At 32.3% G+C, this 16,151-nt stretch overlaps 1 protein-coding gene across 3 annotated transcripts; it reads left to right on the top strand.

The window, feature by feature from the left end:
- Positions 1 to 1,709: 1,709 nt before the first annotated feature.
- Positions 1,710 to 16,124, top strand: LOC138936500 (thioester-containing protein 1 allele R1). 3 transcript variants are annotated; one of them, XM_070301945.1, is made up of 27 exons: positions 1,710 to 1,803; positions 5,196 to 5,283; positions 5,614 to 5,806; positions 5,914 to 6,138; positions 6,276 to 6,526; positions 6,852 to 7,010; positions 7,230 to 7,401; positions 7,493 to 7,684; positions 7,762 to 7,863; positions 7,947 to 8,080; positions 8,300 to 8,420; positions 8,518 to 8,661; positions 8,781 to 8,900; positions 8,984 to 9,038; positions 11,132 to 11,351; positions 12,006 to 12,123; positions 12,316 to 12,502; positions 12,656 to 12,816; positions 12,897 to 13,035; positions 13,239 to 13,357; positions 13,430 to 13,569; positions 13,701 to 13,920; positions 14,037 to 14,414; positions 14,530 to 14,858; positions 15,149 to 15,320; positions 15,471 to 15,573; positions 15,701 to 16,124. In XM_070301945.1, the coding sequence occupies exons 2-27, from the start codon at positions 5,213 to 5,215 to the stop codon at positions 15,904 to 15,906; spliced, it is 4,431 nt and encodes a 1,476-aa protein (XP_070158046.1). In that variant the 5' UTR covers positions 1,710 to 1,803; positions 5,196 to 5,212; the 3' UTR covers positions 15,907 to 16,124. The 3 variants fall into 3 exon arrangements, with proteins under 3 accessions (XP_070158046.1, XP_070158040.1, XP_070158055.1); XM_070301939.1 differs by lacking the exon at positions 1,710 to 1,803 and adding an exon at positions 2,322 to 2,527; XM_070301954.1 differs by lacking the exons at positions 1,710 to 1,803; positions 11,132 to 11,351 and adding exons at positions 2,322 to 2,527; positions 9,317 to 9,452.
- The last annotated feature ends 27 nt before the right edge of the window (positions 16,125 to 16,151 follow it).

The following is a 16,151-nucleotide window of genomic DNA, read 5'->3' as shown; positions in this document are numbered from 1 at the left end:
CTATTGTATATATTAATTAATGTCTATTTGACGTATAGTTTTGTATCGTCGACATACACTGTCGCCCATATATATATATACATGTTTGCTTTATCGCATAAAGTTAGGTACATTCTAAAGAAGCAAGAAAGTATTATTAAAACGGAAAATTTTTTCTATCTCACAGACAGTATATATTAATCTTTTGACATGTATATATGTTGATTAATAAGCATATTTTTAATAAGCACACTGTATGATCTTTAAGTCCTTTTTTAACGCTTTTCGATAAATTAACTAAAATAATTTTGTACATGCGTAATTATTTTAATATTAAAATTCAAATAGTGAGAAAATTATGGAAAATAATTATTATTGACTGTGGTTAAAAATAATTATATGTTGATTATTTTTAACTGAAAATTCAATGCATCTTGATATCGAGCTTGGCATCGAGATAACAGGAATGCCTATTAATACATGAAATCATACATATATCAAAGCATATATATATATATATTTTTTTTTCCATGTCCTGTAGCGGGATTTAATAACTTTCTATCGACAATTTTCGGTATCGTTAACCAGCAACAGCCAATGACAAGGACAATCCTGGTGAAAAGCGCAACTCTCATAGGCTATCGCTCGCTAATGACGATGATAATTGTCGTTAATGCGGCGTCTACAATAGAGATTTTAAGTCCTAAACCTTAAGAAATTGACCAATCACAGTCGAGTATTCTTTTCATACTTGACTGTGATTGGTCAATTTCTTAAGACTTAGGGCTTAAAATCTCTATTGCAGACGCCGCATAAGACGTTAGAAAATCTCGCTACTGACGTGCGTTTAAATTGTGTGTTAAGTCATTTCTATCACCGTCTGTACGTCACGGCTGATTCAACTCAAATAACAAAAAAAAAAAAGAAAAACACACGATTATTTCTTCTTTGACAAGATATATCTTTCAAGATAACGAATGCAGAATTTACTCGGATTGGTCACAAATAAAACTCACTGCAACGGTAAAAGTAGCGCCAAATTTTTTACGATGGCTGGATATTTAATTGCATCATTTTTTGAGCAGCTTCTATTCTATTTTAAAGATCAGAAAGAATTATACAGTATATTAACGGTAACTTGAACACATTACGACATATATCGGTGATGATATGATCCGGTTATTAATATATTGTTATGATTTGATATCGATAGATTTTACTTGTTATTTATAGATGTTATTCTTTTTTATTCGTAATCTCTAATAATTTCATTGTTTATCGCGAAATATCTTGTAAATTGTAAAATATTTTTCAAAAATTTATTATATTTTTCAGATTTTTTGCATGGGACAACGTTTATTCTTTTCCAATAGTATTCGATGTTATGCGTGTACATAATTATTATAATAATTAGAAAAATTCACATGAGATGCTATATGGCTTTGGATTATAATGAAGTATGTATATACGAAAATACATCACATATTCTACTTGCTGTAACTACGGAAATAATAAAGTATTTTTCACAGCTATGTAAGAGATCGCCGACAAATACGGAATATTTCTGCAGGCCTATATTACTTGTACGGTGGCCTCGTCTGCTCTCGCTAAAAGCGGGACACGCATTAAAGTCACCACGAGCGGCAGGTGCTGCCTGATGATATTAAAATTACGTCAAATGTCGTCACAGGCATCAGAAAATGTAAGATCAATCGTGCCCATATCCGTTCGTCCACTGGGAAATTCCGTTTCCATCATTCGAATTTTAAACTGTATAGAGCCGTATTAACGCTATCAAGGATTCTTATTCTTAACGAGGCAAAAGTATGTATACATCGAAAATTATTGAATTGAATCATCTGCAGCGTAGATAATTCTCTTTTCAATTATCCTTCATTTGTCATGTATAATTTTATAGATATCCGTATCGTTTGCGGGGGAGAATTATTCTTATCCATAAAAAAAATTTACGATCGAATTAATTCATACAGACGTTACACGATCCTCGTGCTTTTAAAAGAAGAAACTCGAAAAGAGATCATGTTTGCTCTGAAAACTGGTTGTATGCGATATTTTCTACGAGATAACTCCGAAATTTGACTTCAACCCAAATACGTAACATTCTTTTTGGCATCAGTATCACTGCTAGATTCTCCAAATTGCATTCTTAGATATGAAGATCTCTTTCAGAGATAAGAAGACAAGTCTATGAAGCGAGGTATTATCGCGTTATTTTCGCTTAACGGTAAAGATGTGACCAGGGCACGCGCGACGAAGACGGTGGGGGCGGAAGGGAAACCTGCACTGCCCGGTTTCTTGCAGCCATGATTGGTAGTGGCCGTCAGTGCTTGCTTAACTGTTGCGCCGTTAAGCAAACGTGCCTCTGCTCAGTTCATCTGATTTTTTTTACGCGTCCTCCTCGCTGCGAGTTCTCTTTTCGCATCGCCCGGAAACGGGCAAACAACGACAGTGTTTGCGGATAACGTGATCGTCCGATTCGCGATCATCGCCGGACGATTTTCATCCTTTCGTCTTTTCTCTGACCTGGGTGAGTCATCGAGAGAGTCACGAATTTATTTCGCGCGATGACGCGCGACCTTCCTGTCATTTTCGCAAGTGGAATGCCTTTTCGGAGCGATGTTACTGATTATGAGATATGTAATAAAGAAACAAAGTGAGATTCGGGATCATTCTCGATGATTCGCCGGGATTTGATTTGTACCGTCGTTCCTAGCGACTGCCCTGGATCCCACACGGTGAAAGTCGTTCCAAAATCGTAGAATCGATCGCGATACTTTTGCCAGCCAGCAATTTGTAGATCCAACTGTATGTGTAGGTGACAAATTTAATCGACGAGACTTTGTACGGCAGGTTGCAATTGAAATTCATTTAAGTTTCCGAATTTGGAAAAAAAATTATAAGCCTGTTCTTTATAGCTGAACTGGCTGCACTAGTTCAAAGTTTATCTTTTTCTCTCCACATTAAAAGAAGAGAAAAATAAACTTTGAACTAGTGCAGCCAGTTCAGCTATAAAGATCATGTGTAAAAACAGAGTAGTTCTCTATGAATGTGTACTTTCTTGTCTAGGATTTCGCTCTATTATCGTATACAGGGTGTCCCACTTCCCGCGCATTATATTTCAACGACAGATTCATTGATCAATGCGTGAGGTCGATTCTTCCTAGTGTCGAGAGAGATCATCATTATTGTAACTTTCCTATTCACCATTCATATGTCTTTGAAACTAGGCCTCGAACTAAAATTATAATAAACTCTCTAATTTTATGAATTTTCAGCTGAGAAATGTAATATTATTATATTCATTTATATATATAACTTTTTCTTTAAATTTCGTTCGCGAAATATCTTTTAATTGCTTGTATTATTTTAAAATTATTATTGCCTTAATCTTTTTGCTAATGAAAAATCATCGTTAAAAATAATATACGACAAATAGAATATTATATTGAAACTATAGCATATCTATTTATTTAGCACAATTTTAAATTTCTAGGAATGATAGTAATTATAATTTTCAAATGTTGATAACTCAATAAAAACATACAATTGAATATAAAAGTCTTCTTTTAAATAATGATACATCTAAACAAATTTTATTTTGTATTAAAAGTAGAAAGCATTTTTTTTTTTTAATGTTTTGTTGCGCTTTTATTCTTATGATATCGTTTTAAGAATATTTTTTATGTAGTATAACTTGATAAAAAAATATTGATCGATTATCTATAATTGATATATTTTGGTATACATGTTTTTAAAATAAAATTTATTTTAATGACGTGTATATATCTTTTTACATATATATAATATTTTTATTCTTGATATGAGATTAAAACTGCTGCAAAGTATAATGGTACAAAGTACCTTTTATAATGACTGTTTGTTCGCAAAAAAAGCGAAACACTTTGCGTTTCACATGTGAATCCTTCTAATATTACGAGTCTCAGCGTTAATACGATCTCATTCGTTCACAATATTTAATACATTGCGTATTCACATTTTTCTTTGCAAATTTAAAAGACTGAAAATAAACGAAGTTTTTTTTCTCTCTAAACTCTTCTCTTTTCCAATTAAACGTATTTAATTTAAATGAGTAATATTTTTCAATTTATATCTCAAGAGACGGCAATACTGACAAGAGATAAAGTATTACCAAGTATAACAGCAAACTTATGATGCGCAAGAAAACATAATTAAAGCTATAAAATTAAAACTAGTTTATGAAATTTCTTTTTAATTTCTAAATTTAATTTATAAATTTATAATTGAAAAATTTTAGAAATTTAATTTATTAATGCTACAACATATCTGTTCTATTTCTAAATAATGTGAGCAGTTTTATATTTTTACGAAATATATTGGATAGAAAAATACTTTGTAAATCTGTTTTACCGAATAAAATCACGACTTCATTAAGTTATTATGCAATACACGGATGTAAGAAAAATTTCCGTGTATATATTTTGTCGAAATTATTCAGCTTCTCATCTTACGTCACGATCTAAGCTGTTCGTAGAGATATCGAGAATATAATGTTATTTCTATTCGTTATTAAAAAAAAAAAAAAGTCTCTTTTTTCTCTCTAAACAAGTAATTATCTTATTCTTGTTCAAAATTAATGATGATGGATGTCGCGATAAATTGCCGAGAAACCCAATAAGGAAATATATGATTTCGTAAAAGAAGGGAAATTGTACGGCAACATAATTACTGACACCTATGTGCATTATGTCACTTACGTACGTCTAATTACTCGCGACGTTTAGTAACATTCTTGAATTTTCTTTATAATGTTTATTCGCGTCTATCGTCGTTTGTCTTTCATCAAGTTATCATTCCTGTAATACATGTTTGAAGAAAAATGTTGTGATTGATTGACTATTATTGCGAAATCTCACAACTTCGTCGCAATTTTACAAATAACAAAAATCATACATTATTTTACAATCTACTACTATTTTATGTTACATTGCTTTCAAGAGAGAAATTTTTTTTAAATTTAATTTCTTATTTGCAAGAAAGGTTTGAATTAATTATGTATAAATAACAGATCTTTCGTGCATTGATATTATATAAAAAGTTTCTTGTAAATTTTCTTTTTTAATTTTTTTATTAATCGAATGATTATACGTTTATTCTCTCTAGGCAGATACTTTATTGATTACTTTAGTTACAACTGATATTTTTTCACATCATAGATCTTCATCTTTAGAACATGGAATATGCGTGGCTGGGCATTCTAGTGCTATCGGGAATAATCTCAAGTGTAGCCGTCGAAAGAGAATCGTAAGTATAATATATATTTATATAGATATGTTTGCAATATATATATATATATATATATATATATATATATATATATACAATTTATGGAGATAAATTCTTATACATTCAGCAGATAGTTTACCATATCAACGATAATAATAATAATAATAATAATAATAATAATAATAACAATGGTATCAATGGATACACTATTTTAAATAATCAATTCAATTTGAACAATTATTAGAACGTTGTATCCTGAATTCTGTCCCAAATTACAGAATTTAATACGCGTTTTAATATCGCTTTACGCTTTGATTGATTTTTATAAGATTCTTGTTTTCCTTAAAGATACTACACGATTATTGCTCCGAAAGTGGTACGTCCTGATTCAGAGTATCATGTAGCGGCAAGTGTTACCAGCGTATCGACACCATCAACGATATATGTCGAGTTAACTGGAGATCTCGATGCAGGAAGGATATTCAACATATCTCGAACAGTAGTCGTCGAGCCTTACTCCACTAAAATCTTACGATTGGATGTATGTATTGCGAGAGTACACTTATATAAAAAATTGTATAAATTTTTTGTTGTCCTGTCTCTTAACTTGTTATTCATATGTTGTTTATTCTGTTTACGTTTTGTCAGATCGGCGAGACCACGCCGGGAAAATACAAACTTACAGCACGTGGCTTGTCGGGTACCAATTTTTATAAGTCGACAGACATTGAATATGTGCATAAAAGTTACTCCGTTTTCATCCAGACCGATCGGGCGATTTATAAACCCGGTCACAAAGTTATGTTTCGCTGTATAATATTGGATTCGAGGTTGAGGCCAAGTATTGTTGGACCGACGGATGTGTATATCATTGTGAGTAATGAGTTTAATGCTCTCGTACAAAAAAATCATGTATATCCACATATAAACACCCTAATGTTCACAAGACATAGTAAAATGATTTGTCGAGGATATATACAGCGAGACATTAAGGAAAAAAATTGCTACAGGACGGCGATGGAAATCGTATCAAGCAATGGAATCGACCGTCGGTGGCTCACGGGATCTTTAGTAGTGAATTGGAGCTGTCGCAATCACCGGTATTGGGCAACTGGAAGATTATTGCCAATGTGGGCGATCAGACGTTTGAAAAGGAATTTGAAGTCGCGGAGTACATCCTGCCCAACTTTGAAGTGACAATTGATTCGCCGAAACATGTGCAATTCAAGGAATCAAAAATAATGGCGACTGTTCACGCGAGGTAAGCTATTGCTTTCTAGCAAAATAGACGATTTACAGAAGAGACAAAATATATCGCAAATTTTACCTTTTTAATCGTCCCTTAATTAATAACAAAATCATTCGATCTTGTGTGCTCTACATTTTTTCAGCGGTACATAGACTTTGAAAATGTGCTATCTTACGAGATATTAAACAAAGATCAATAACACTAAAATAATTTGACTTTCCCTTTTGACTTAAATGATTCTATTTAAATCATATACACAAAAACTTTCTAGACTTATACTAATATCTGTATGAAAAATTTGACCAAAGATATTCATTTGTAAGTGCACCTAATTTAGGTATACCTATGAAAAATCGGTAAAAGGCGAGGCTACGATAACAGTTTACCCAGATATTTTTTCTGGTGTTATTCAACCGATATTCCAACAACCCGTAAGAAAAGTGGTACCGATCGATGGGAAAGTTACAGTTGATTTCGACATTTTGTCTGAATTGAGGTAAATATTGCATTAACGTATGCACATGTCATTCCCATGCACATCCTGAAAATATTATAGCATTTAAAAATTACTGCTTGGAATAAAAAGTCGGATCAGATTTTTATCACTAACGTTAGTTATTCACAAACTTTTCTATCGTAGTGTTGCAAGATGCGTTACGCAAATTACGCGACTGATATTCTTGAATATATACATTATATATATTATTTTATATAGATTGACCGACGAATACGAAAGACCTGTCATGATCGATGTAGTAGTAGAGGAGGCGTTAACTACCAGGAGACAAAATGCCTCGATACAAATTACATTACATAAACACAAGTATACAATGGAATTAATAAAAACGTCGGAATACTTCAAACCGGGATTAAAATATACCGCTTTCGTAAGCATGTCTTATTATAGCACATTTAATCGTTGTGAATGTTCAAGTTAAAACGCATTTTTTTTTATACGTACGTACTATTATTTTGCAGTTAAAATTAACGAATCACGACGGATCGCCAGTACAGGACACTAAGAACGATGTCCTGATAGCGTATGGATATACGTACGATCGATCGAGATATTTAAATATTACAAGAATGTTGGATCAGAACGGCATGATACATTTAGATTTATATCCACCCAAGGCGAGCGATAATAATAGTTTTCCTCTAAACATAGAGGTAAAGTTATTAATCTCGAGTCTTCTTTTCTCTATCTTTACATTATCTACAAATATACAATCTGATTGTTTATGTAGGCACAGTATCTAAATCTTCACGAATGGTTTCCCACGACTAATCAAGCCACATCTGTCAGCAACGAATACATCCAAGCAGTCCTAAAAACGGAAAAGCCAATGGTATATATATTTTAAGTCTATTACATATACAAAATTCTCTTTCGGCTATAATTCTCATCTCACGATATTTTATAATTTGCAAGGTGAACAATTATATTGAGATTGAAGTAAATTCTACCACTCCGTTGAAATACATAAGTTACGAGGTACTCGGTCGCGGTGACATTCTAGATGCGGGATCAATCTACGTGCAAGATAAGTACACAACATCTTTCAAGTAAGTGTATAGGAAAATCTTAGATCTCTTTTGAATCATTCGAATTTTTATGTCTCTAAACTAATTTTATCTTGAATTTATGATTAATAATTTTGAAAGGGAATGTTTCTATTTTGAACATCCAGATCGCAATTTACTTGAATCTTTAGTCTGTATTTTTTAAAACTCAGAATCAGTTAATGTCGACGATATCTTATATAATACAAAAACATCTTTCAGATTTTTGGCAACATACGTCATGGCACCTACCGCGCATATAATTGTATATTACGTGCGAACGGACGGAGAAATAATAGCGGATTCATTGGATGTTGAACTCACTGGATTACTTCAAAATTTCGTAAGTCATCATAATTATTCTTAAAACGTTTATGTATTGGTGGGTTATATTAAAGAATTCGTAGATATGAATAACGGTAGAATTTTGTGATGTACAGGTCGATCTTAAAGTAACACCTGGCGAAGTCATGCCTGGGGAAAGCGTTAATCTTATGATATCAACGAAACCAAATTCCTTTATCGGATTGTTAGGTGTCGATCAGAAATCCATCCTGTTGAAATCGGGAAACGATATCTCTTACGTATGTAGAATGCAATACTGTAACATCTTAAGTAATTAATTAAGTAAATTTCACGCATATTTCTTACGCGTTTTTATCTCTTGACAACATAACGAACTAATTCGCCAATTGTATCGCAGGAGCAAGTATACAAAGAACTGCAGTCATATGACAGAGTGAAAGCATCACCATATACAGATTCGTTTTTCGATCGTCCTCTCTGGAGACCCGGCTCAGGAACGGCAGATGACGTGTTTCAAGTAAAATATATATTATTTTTGAGATATTTATTGATCATTATTATCTGATGTTATACAAATTAAAATAATGATATCTCTATCAGAAAACTGGTGTGGTAATTCTCACAAATGGATACGTCCACGAGAACTTTCCTGCGCGTAAGTATTAAAACGCAAAATATATTTCGAGTTGACACTGTATCCAGTAAAATATTAATGTAACGCGCACGTTCTTCAAATATATACAAATATCTTTAAATCATCTCATATAGAATATATATAGCTAGGAATCATTCTTATTTGTAATATAGCATGAGAATAACATTCTCTCTGTTTTTGATTTATATTTTCTTTTATTATTATCGATTCGTTTTTTTCAGTCTCGCGCACAGATATAACATAGATATATTTTTTTAACCGAGCTTATATGTGTGTAGTATACTACAGAGCTAATTTGGATGAAGTATATGCATCTGCTGCGGAATTCTCAGGCCCAGCTGCATTACCGCCCGAGAAGGTCAAAGTTCGCAAGAATTTCTCTGAAACTTGGCTTTGGCAAACGCTTGACGCTGGGTAATGCCAATGACATAATAAATTATCATGCATAAGAAATTCCCTTTTTACTTCTATACGTCTCTATACAAATTTAGTAAGCGATTAATTATATTTATTTGGATATTTTCTTTTAGTTGCATTGATTAGTAACAAAAAAACATTGTTCTATACCTTTTCGTAATATAGATATTTCTTTAATGTCTTATGTGTCTAATTGTTTCTAATTATCTGATGTTTTAATCTGTGGCGATTTTCTCTTCTTGATAGTAAACTTGACATCTCTTTCTTTCTCTCTTTCAGTCTGCACTCATATACATATGTACTTTTCAAAAAATATTAGTATCTACTGGAAAGTATACAATACGAAATAACTAAAAAAACTAAAACGCTTAGCGCATTAAAATTGCATATCGAATTTGTTGCGGCGGAAAATGGCATTGGATAACTCATGGTGATGGGTAAAAATTTTAATTATTCAGGGTCTTTGTCATAACCACGGTGTTTATTTCGGATTTGGGAACACTCTCTAAATATGTATATATTATTTAAATACGATTCAAATCCAATATTTAAATTAAAGTATCGTTTAATATATTTTATCTTAAATTTATATATCTATTTCGCGAATATAATTTGAAGTTATACTTGATTCTCCGTCTATCCGCCAATTGTTTGATTTTATTGGATGAACGTTTAATTCTCTCTTTAATAATTTTTTTATATAATATATTTCAATGACAGAATAGTTTTGTTACAATTTACGTGAGTCTTACAATACAACTAATAAAACTTTCGGAAATGGATGCGAATCCAAATATTAAATATAACAGATACAGATCTGGTAGAGTGCGTGGAGGGGGGGAGGTGGAAACATCTATATCATTTATCTTACAGAATTGTGTCCTGTACAAACCTACAATTTGATCTTTCGTTAAAAATTTATTTTTTCATGCATTAGGGTTATTTCAGCTGGACCGTTATCATTCATATTCTGAAACTTTGGTTTTTTTCATTTTCAGAAAAATTTGCGCATATTTGCATCCAAATAGGATAATTGAAATACTAAAATCGCAGAAGTTTATGTCTATCAACTTTTATAGTATAGAAATCGATTTTATCAAATTTAAAACATTTTTCTGACGAATCGTATGACATGGAATAACCCATTAATAATGTCTTTTAATGACATTGAAAAAAATGTTCCAGAATTGCCACTCTATTTCATTAAAATCACAAATCAAACTAAAAAAAACATCAATTTATGTTAATATCAGGGCTAATTGCTTTTGAATTAATAAGATCAACAGAATGTCGAGAAATAAACTTTACAAATATGGAAATAAATGATAAAACTTTCTTTTTTATTCAAGTTTAAAGGAAACTTTAATTTCATATGCATGAGATATGTTTGTGATTCTTGTAATATAAAAATTGAATATTAAAAAAGTATTATAATAGCAGAAAACAAACTTACTTTATTCAATTAATTAAGAAGGTATTTTGATTTGTTAAAAGTTAAATGATAAATCTTTCTGTAGCCAAAAAAGTGGTAGCAGTTCTGAAGCATTGTATGTGAAGGTAAACTCTCTCGATAATTATGCTACTGAGATTAGATAGTTGTGTTGATCGTATTTGAGTATTTGAGTACTCCAATTCCCAGGGGCCGTTGTAATACGATACACAGAATTGGATTGCAGGACCAGAGATTCTCAAGGGTAGAATAACGGGCTCAACTCATGGGGTGTCCACGCTTCGACCAGATCTTGGTCCACCTGTCACGCACAGATTAGCGACCAGACCGCCGCTGGCAGGTCCTTACGCCTTCTCTCGCATCCCAAACCCTGTCTGGAATAAGCCCCGTGTATTCCTAATGCATGACATCTTAAACACCTGGCTTTTTGCAAACTTCTCTTCAGGGTATTTATCTCGTATACTTTTTTAGCGTTTTATGCACGCCTATGTATACGCGTATATACAGGATGTAATGAAAAGAAAATCGCTAATACAATAGTTATCGCTACGTGAAAGTTGATCAAGGTAAAGATGTGACTTTATATTTCCTTAAGAACGTAAATTGTAAATGTTATATACACAAAGCTTCCTCTATATACATCAGGTCTTGAAAGAACGATGTCTTTTATATCATGCCATTCACAAGCGAACAATCGATTCTTGTTTGTAACATAATGTTTTCTACTCATATAGAATGTATCTATAGAATGTATCTATACATTCATAAAGGTGAAGGATACAAATTTAAGAATTTACAACACGATTTTTTATTTTATATCAACTTGCTTGTATCGTACATATTGTTGCTTTGTTTGAAATATGCGACACGTAATTTCGCTTTTATCACTGTTTGAAAAATTTATCAGAGATGAGAATCAGTTTACAATGTTTATTTATTGTACATGTATTATTATTTGCACACTTCATTTATTATCGTGTTTATATATATCTTATTTACTATAGTTTATTCATTATATTTGAGAACTGTAGGATATACACTATTGATTTAAATATCTCTTCTCGATTATGAAAGAATTAAGTATATGTACACTTTTGTAGGTATCAGGGAAAAGCTGAATTACGACGAAACGTACCGGATTCCATTACATCATGGGTATTGACCGCATTTTCCCTGAACGATGCACATGGATTAGGCCTTATAGAAGAACCCAGAAAGGTTCTTACTTATCTATAAAATCTATGTTCGAAAAATTTCAAGATTGAATTCATCATGTCTGCATTCATAGAAAAATAGTCTAAATAACATATTATAACAAAAAAGAAATTATTAAGAAAAGGGGAAAAGATCGATGGTTGCCATAATTATAACGCTATTATTTTAAAATATCGTTCGTTGTCTGTCTATTAGCTGAAAGTCTTCAGACCATTCTTTATATCCATGGATTTGCCGTATTCGGTAATTCGGGGAGAAATCGTAGGAATACAGATTGTAGTGTTCAATTATATGAATAAAGACCTGACAGCTGAGGTTCTGCTAACTAATGAGGGACAATTTGACTTTGCGGAGATTTCTAATGAAGTCCACGATGTACCGAGTGAGTGCACGACAGAGATAATAATATAATAATCTATATATAAATTGCACTATATATATATAGATTTAACTGCAATATATATATTATAGTTTTATAGTTGAATCATGATAAGTTTATATGAGTGAATTTTTATGTTTATTAACGTTTTTTCAGAATTGGAATTGTATCGTAAGAAGAAGGTGGATGTGAAAGCTAATTCTGGCTCGAGTGTATCGTTCATGATTATTCCAAGGGAACTAGGATACATCACTATAAAGGCGACCGCTAACAGCGTTTTGGCTGGTGATAGTGTCGAACATAAGTTACTCGTCAATGTAATTACGTTTATTTCAATTTTTTACTTTCGCGCGATTACTTACGACAATACATAAAGGCATAATCATTATGCTTCAAGGCTGAGGGGGAAACGCAATACAAGAACGAAGCGGTATTCCTGGATTTGAGAAATGTGGAAAACGCAGGTGCAAACGTTACCATCAATATACCTAATAATGCAGTTTTGGGCTCCGAAAACATACAAATTTCTGCAGTCGGTAATAATGCTTCTTGAATCATATGTTCAAATTAAAAATTAAATCGATGTCCTCCCGCTCTCTTTCTCTTTAATTTCTTTTAGGCTTTTCTATATCCAAAAATATATACTTATTAACGTGATGCGTACAATATCTACGACTTATGATATACTTGTACAAGATTTATTTTAAAAAGAAAATTGTTCAATTTTATTATTCATTAGGTGATATCTTGGGTCCCAGTATCCCGAACTTGGCAAACTTAATAAAAATGCCATTTGGTTGTGGCGAGCAGAATATGCTGAATTTCGTACCGAATATCGTCGTTTTAAATTATCTGAAGGTATTAAGATAATCTTTTTTGTTACATGATACATACACCAACATGTAATTTAAAAAATTCTCTTTTCCACAGAATACAAACCAATTAACACCAGCTGTGCAAAGCAAAGCTTTAAAATACCTGGACACTGGCTATCAGCAAGAATTAACTTATAGACATACCGATGGCTCTTTCAGCGCGTTCGGTATGTCGGATACTAGCGGAAGTACATGGTACGTGCGCGATAAGATTATTGCATATTCTTTAACAATTTGTATCTGTATACATCGAGATATTTAAATCTTTATATCTTAAGAATTAATAATGTAAATCATTTCATACATAAAATTATTCCATTCACCAGGCTTACAGCCTTCGTAGTGAAATCTTTCAAGCAGGCGGCGGAATACATAACGGTCGAGGCTAGGATCATAAATGAAGCCTTGGAGTGGTTGTCGAATAATCAAGCACTGAACGGCTCCTTCCCCGAAGTGGGAAAAGTCAGCCATCGTGATATGCAGGGTGGAGCTGCAAAGGGACTCGCTCTAACGGCGTACACGCTTATCGCTTTCCTTGAAAACGAGGTAAATGCGATCATTATACATACAATATCGTTTTTTCTCTTTAATATTATTATTGTATTTAAAATAAAAATTACATTTTTGCGATGATTAAAACTAAACTAAATGTGTCGACGCAGGATTCTGTAGAGAAATATCGTAATACGATAAACAAAGCCGTCGACTACATCGTTCGTAACATGGAAGGATTAAATGACACGTATGCATTGAGCTTATGTGCCTATGCTTTAAATTTGGCGAAGCATCCATACGAGACGTCCGCGTTTAATTTCCTGGAATCGATGGCTATGACAAAACAGGGTATCAAATGGTGGAGCAAAGCTATTCCAAAAGACGACAAAAATCCGCATTACTCTTTACCGCGTTCCGTCGACGTCGAAATGACATCTTATGCTTTACTCTCGTATCTCAGACGTAATCTGGTCGCTGACGCAATTCCCGTTATGAAATGGCTCGTCAAACAAAGAAACACAGAAGGAGGTTTTGCCTCGACGCAAGTAAGTACAATTATTCAAAGTGCGTGAACGCAAAATGTTATTATCTTTAATATCTGTTCAATATGTTGGGTAATTAAACAAAAATTTGTTCGAAATTATATCTGAAATAATCTAGGACACCGTGATTGGACTTCAAGCATTAGCGAAGCTCGCTGAAAAGTTGTCAAAGGATACGAGCTCGGTTCGAATCGCATTTAAATACGGGAGAGACGGTCAAGGATACATGAATATAAATAGCGGCAATTCTATGATACTTCAAAAACAGATACTACCCACGAAAACACGGTTCATCAATATAACGGCATCCGGAAAAGGTTTCGTGCTGGTACAAGTTTCCTATCAATATAATGTAAACGTGACTGGGGCATGGCCATTATTTACGTTGGATCCTCAAGTGGATAAAAACTCCAACCCCAATCATTTACAACTGTCTATATGCTCGGGGTATGTCTACCATATTGTCTTACAAATTTATCAATTTTATTACCGATAGTAAAGAAAGAAAGGTATCAGCGTTTTTAAGTATACTTGATATTCTAATCGTCGTACGGAAGAAGATAATTATTTTTAATTTTTTGATTCCCAAGTGAAAGATATGCACATACGGAAATTTATAATTTAATTTAATTTAATCGAAAAATAAAAAGATAGATAAGTACAATATATTTATTTTCCTAATTCTTTTTTACACGATTCTATTATTCGAAAATTATTATCAAATTCTTCATCGTCAGATTTGTTCCAACCAAAGAAGCAAACGAGAGCAATATGGCCGTTATGGAAGTAAGTCTACCTTCCGGCTTCACCGTTGACAGAGATTCTCTACCGAGTCTAGAAATATCATCGCATGTAAAACGTGTGGAAACTAAAAATGGTGACACAGTGGTGATTTTATATTTCGACAAGGTAAAATCTATATCGCAGCTTGTCAACAATAACTATAATTGCCATAAATTATTTTAATAGTTTGCTATTTTAATAGTTAAGAATATGATGAGAAATACAATATTAAAATATATGAAAAATCTAAAAAGGCAATTATTTATTTTATCATAGATGATCAAAGAAGAGTATTGCCCTACTGTATCCGCGTTTAGAACGCATAAAGTAGCTAAGCAGAAACCAGTTCCCGTTTCTATATATGATTATTATGATTCATGTAAGTATATCATTTAAGCTCTTTAATTTTAAAAAAATATTTAAAAGATATTTTAAGATAAAAATAATATATAAGAGACAAAAAAAAATAGAGATTATAAAAAATATATTTCTATTTTTTTATGTAGCGAGAAGAGCAAGAGTATTTTATGAGGCTAGAAAAACAACTTTGTGTGATCTATGCGAGGATGAAGATTGTGAAGATATATGTGTCTCAACACCTGGCAAACAGAAAGATAATGCTACAGTATCCGCTGCGTCTCATATTTATACTTGTGTATATTTACAACTCACGTTCTTTTCGTTTTACTTACTGCTTCATAAGTATTTGTAATTATGTTGTTATCGCGTGAGAATAATTATTTTACTATACACCTTAAATCTCTAATAACAAACTAACGTGAAGGAGCTGTATAAGTTGCGACCAAAGTACTTGTTATACAGAATATAAATTATAATCCATTTTTATGGAATATCCAAATCAAACTAACGTAAGATTTAATTATTTGATAATATTATGTTTATAATAAAACCTAATAATGTTTCTTGTTATTAGGGAAAGAGGTTATTTTTCACATC

Source organism: Polyergus mexicanus, unplaced genomic scaffold (assembly GCF_030449975.1).
Source record: "Polyergus mexicanus isolate NDT 795.1 unplaced genomic scaffold, iyPolMexi1.0 SCAF_1, whole genome shotgun sequence".
NCBI classification, from domain to species: domain Eukaryota; kingdom Metazoa; phylum Arthropoda; class Insecta; order Hymenoptera; family Formicidae; genus Polyergus; species Polyergus mexicanus.
This window is presented reverse-complemented; position numbering and strand designations above follow the sequence as displayed.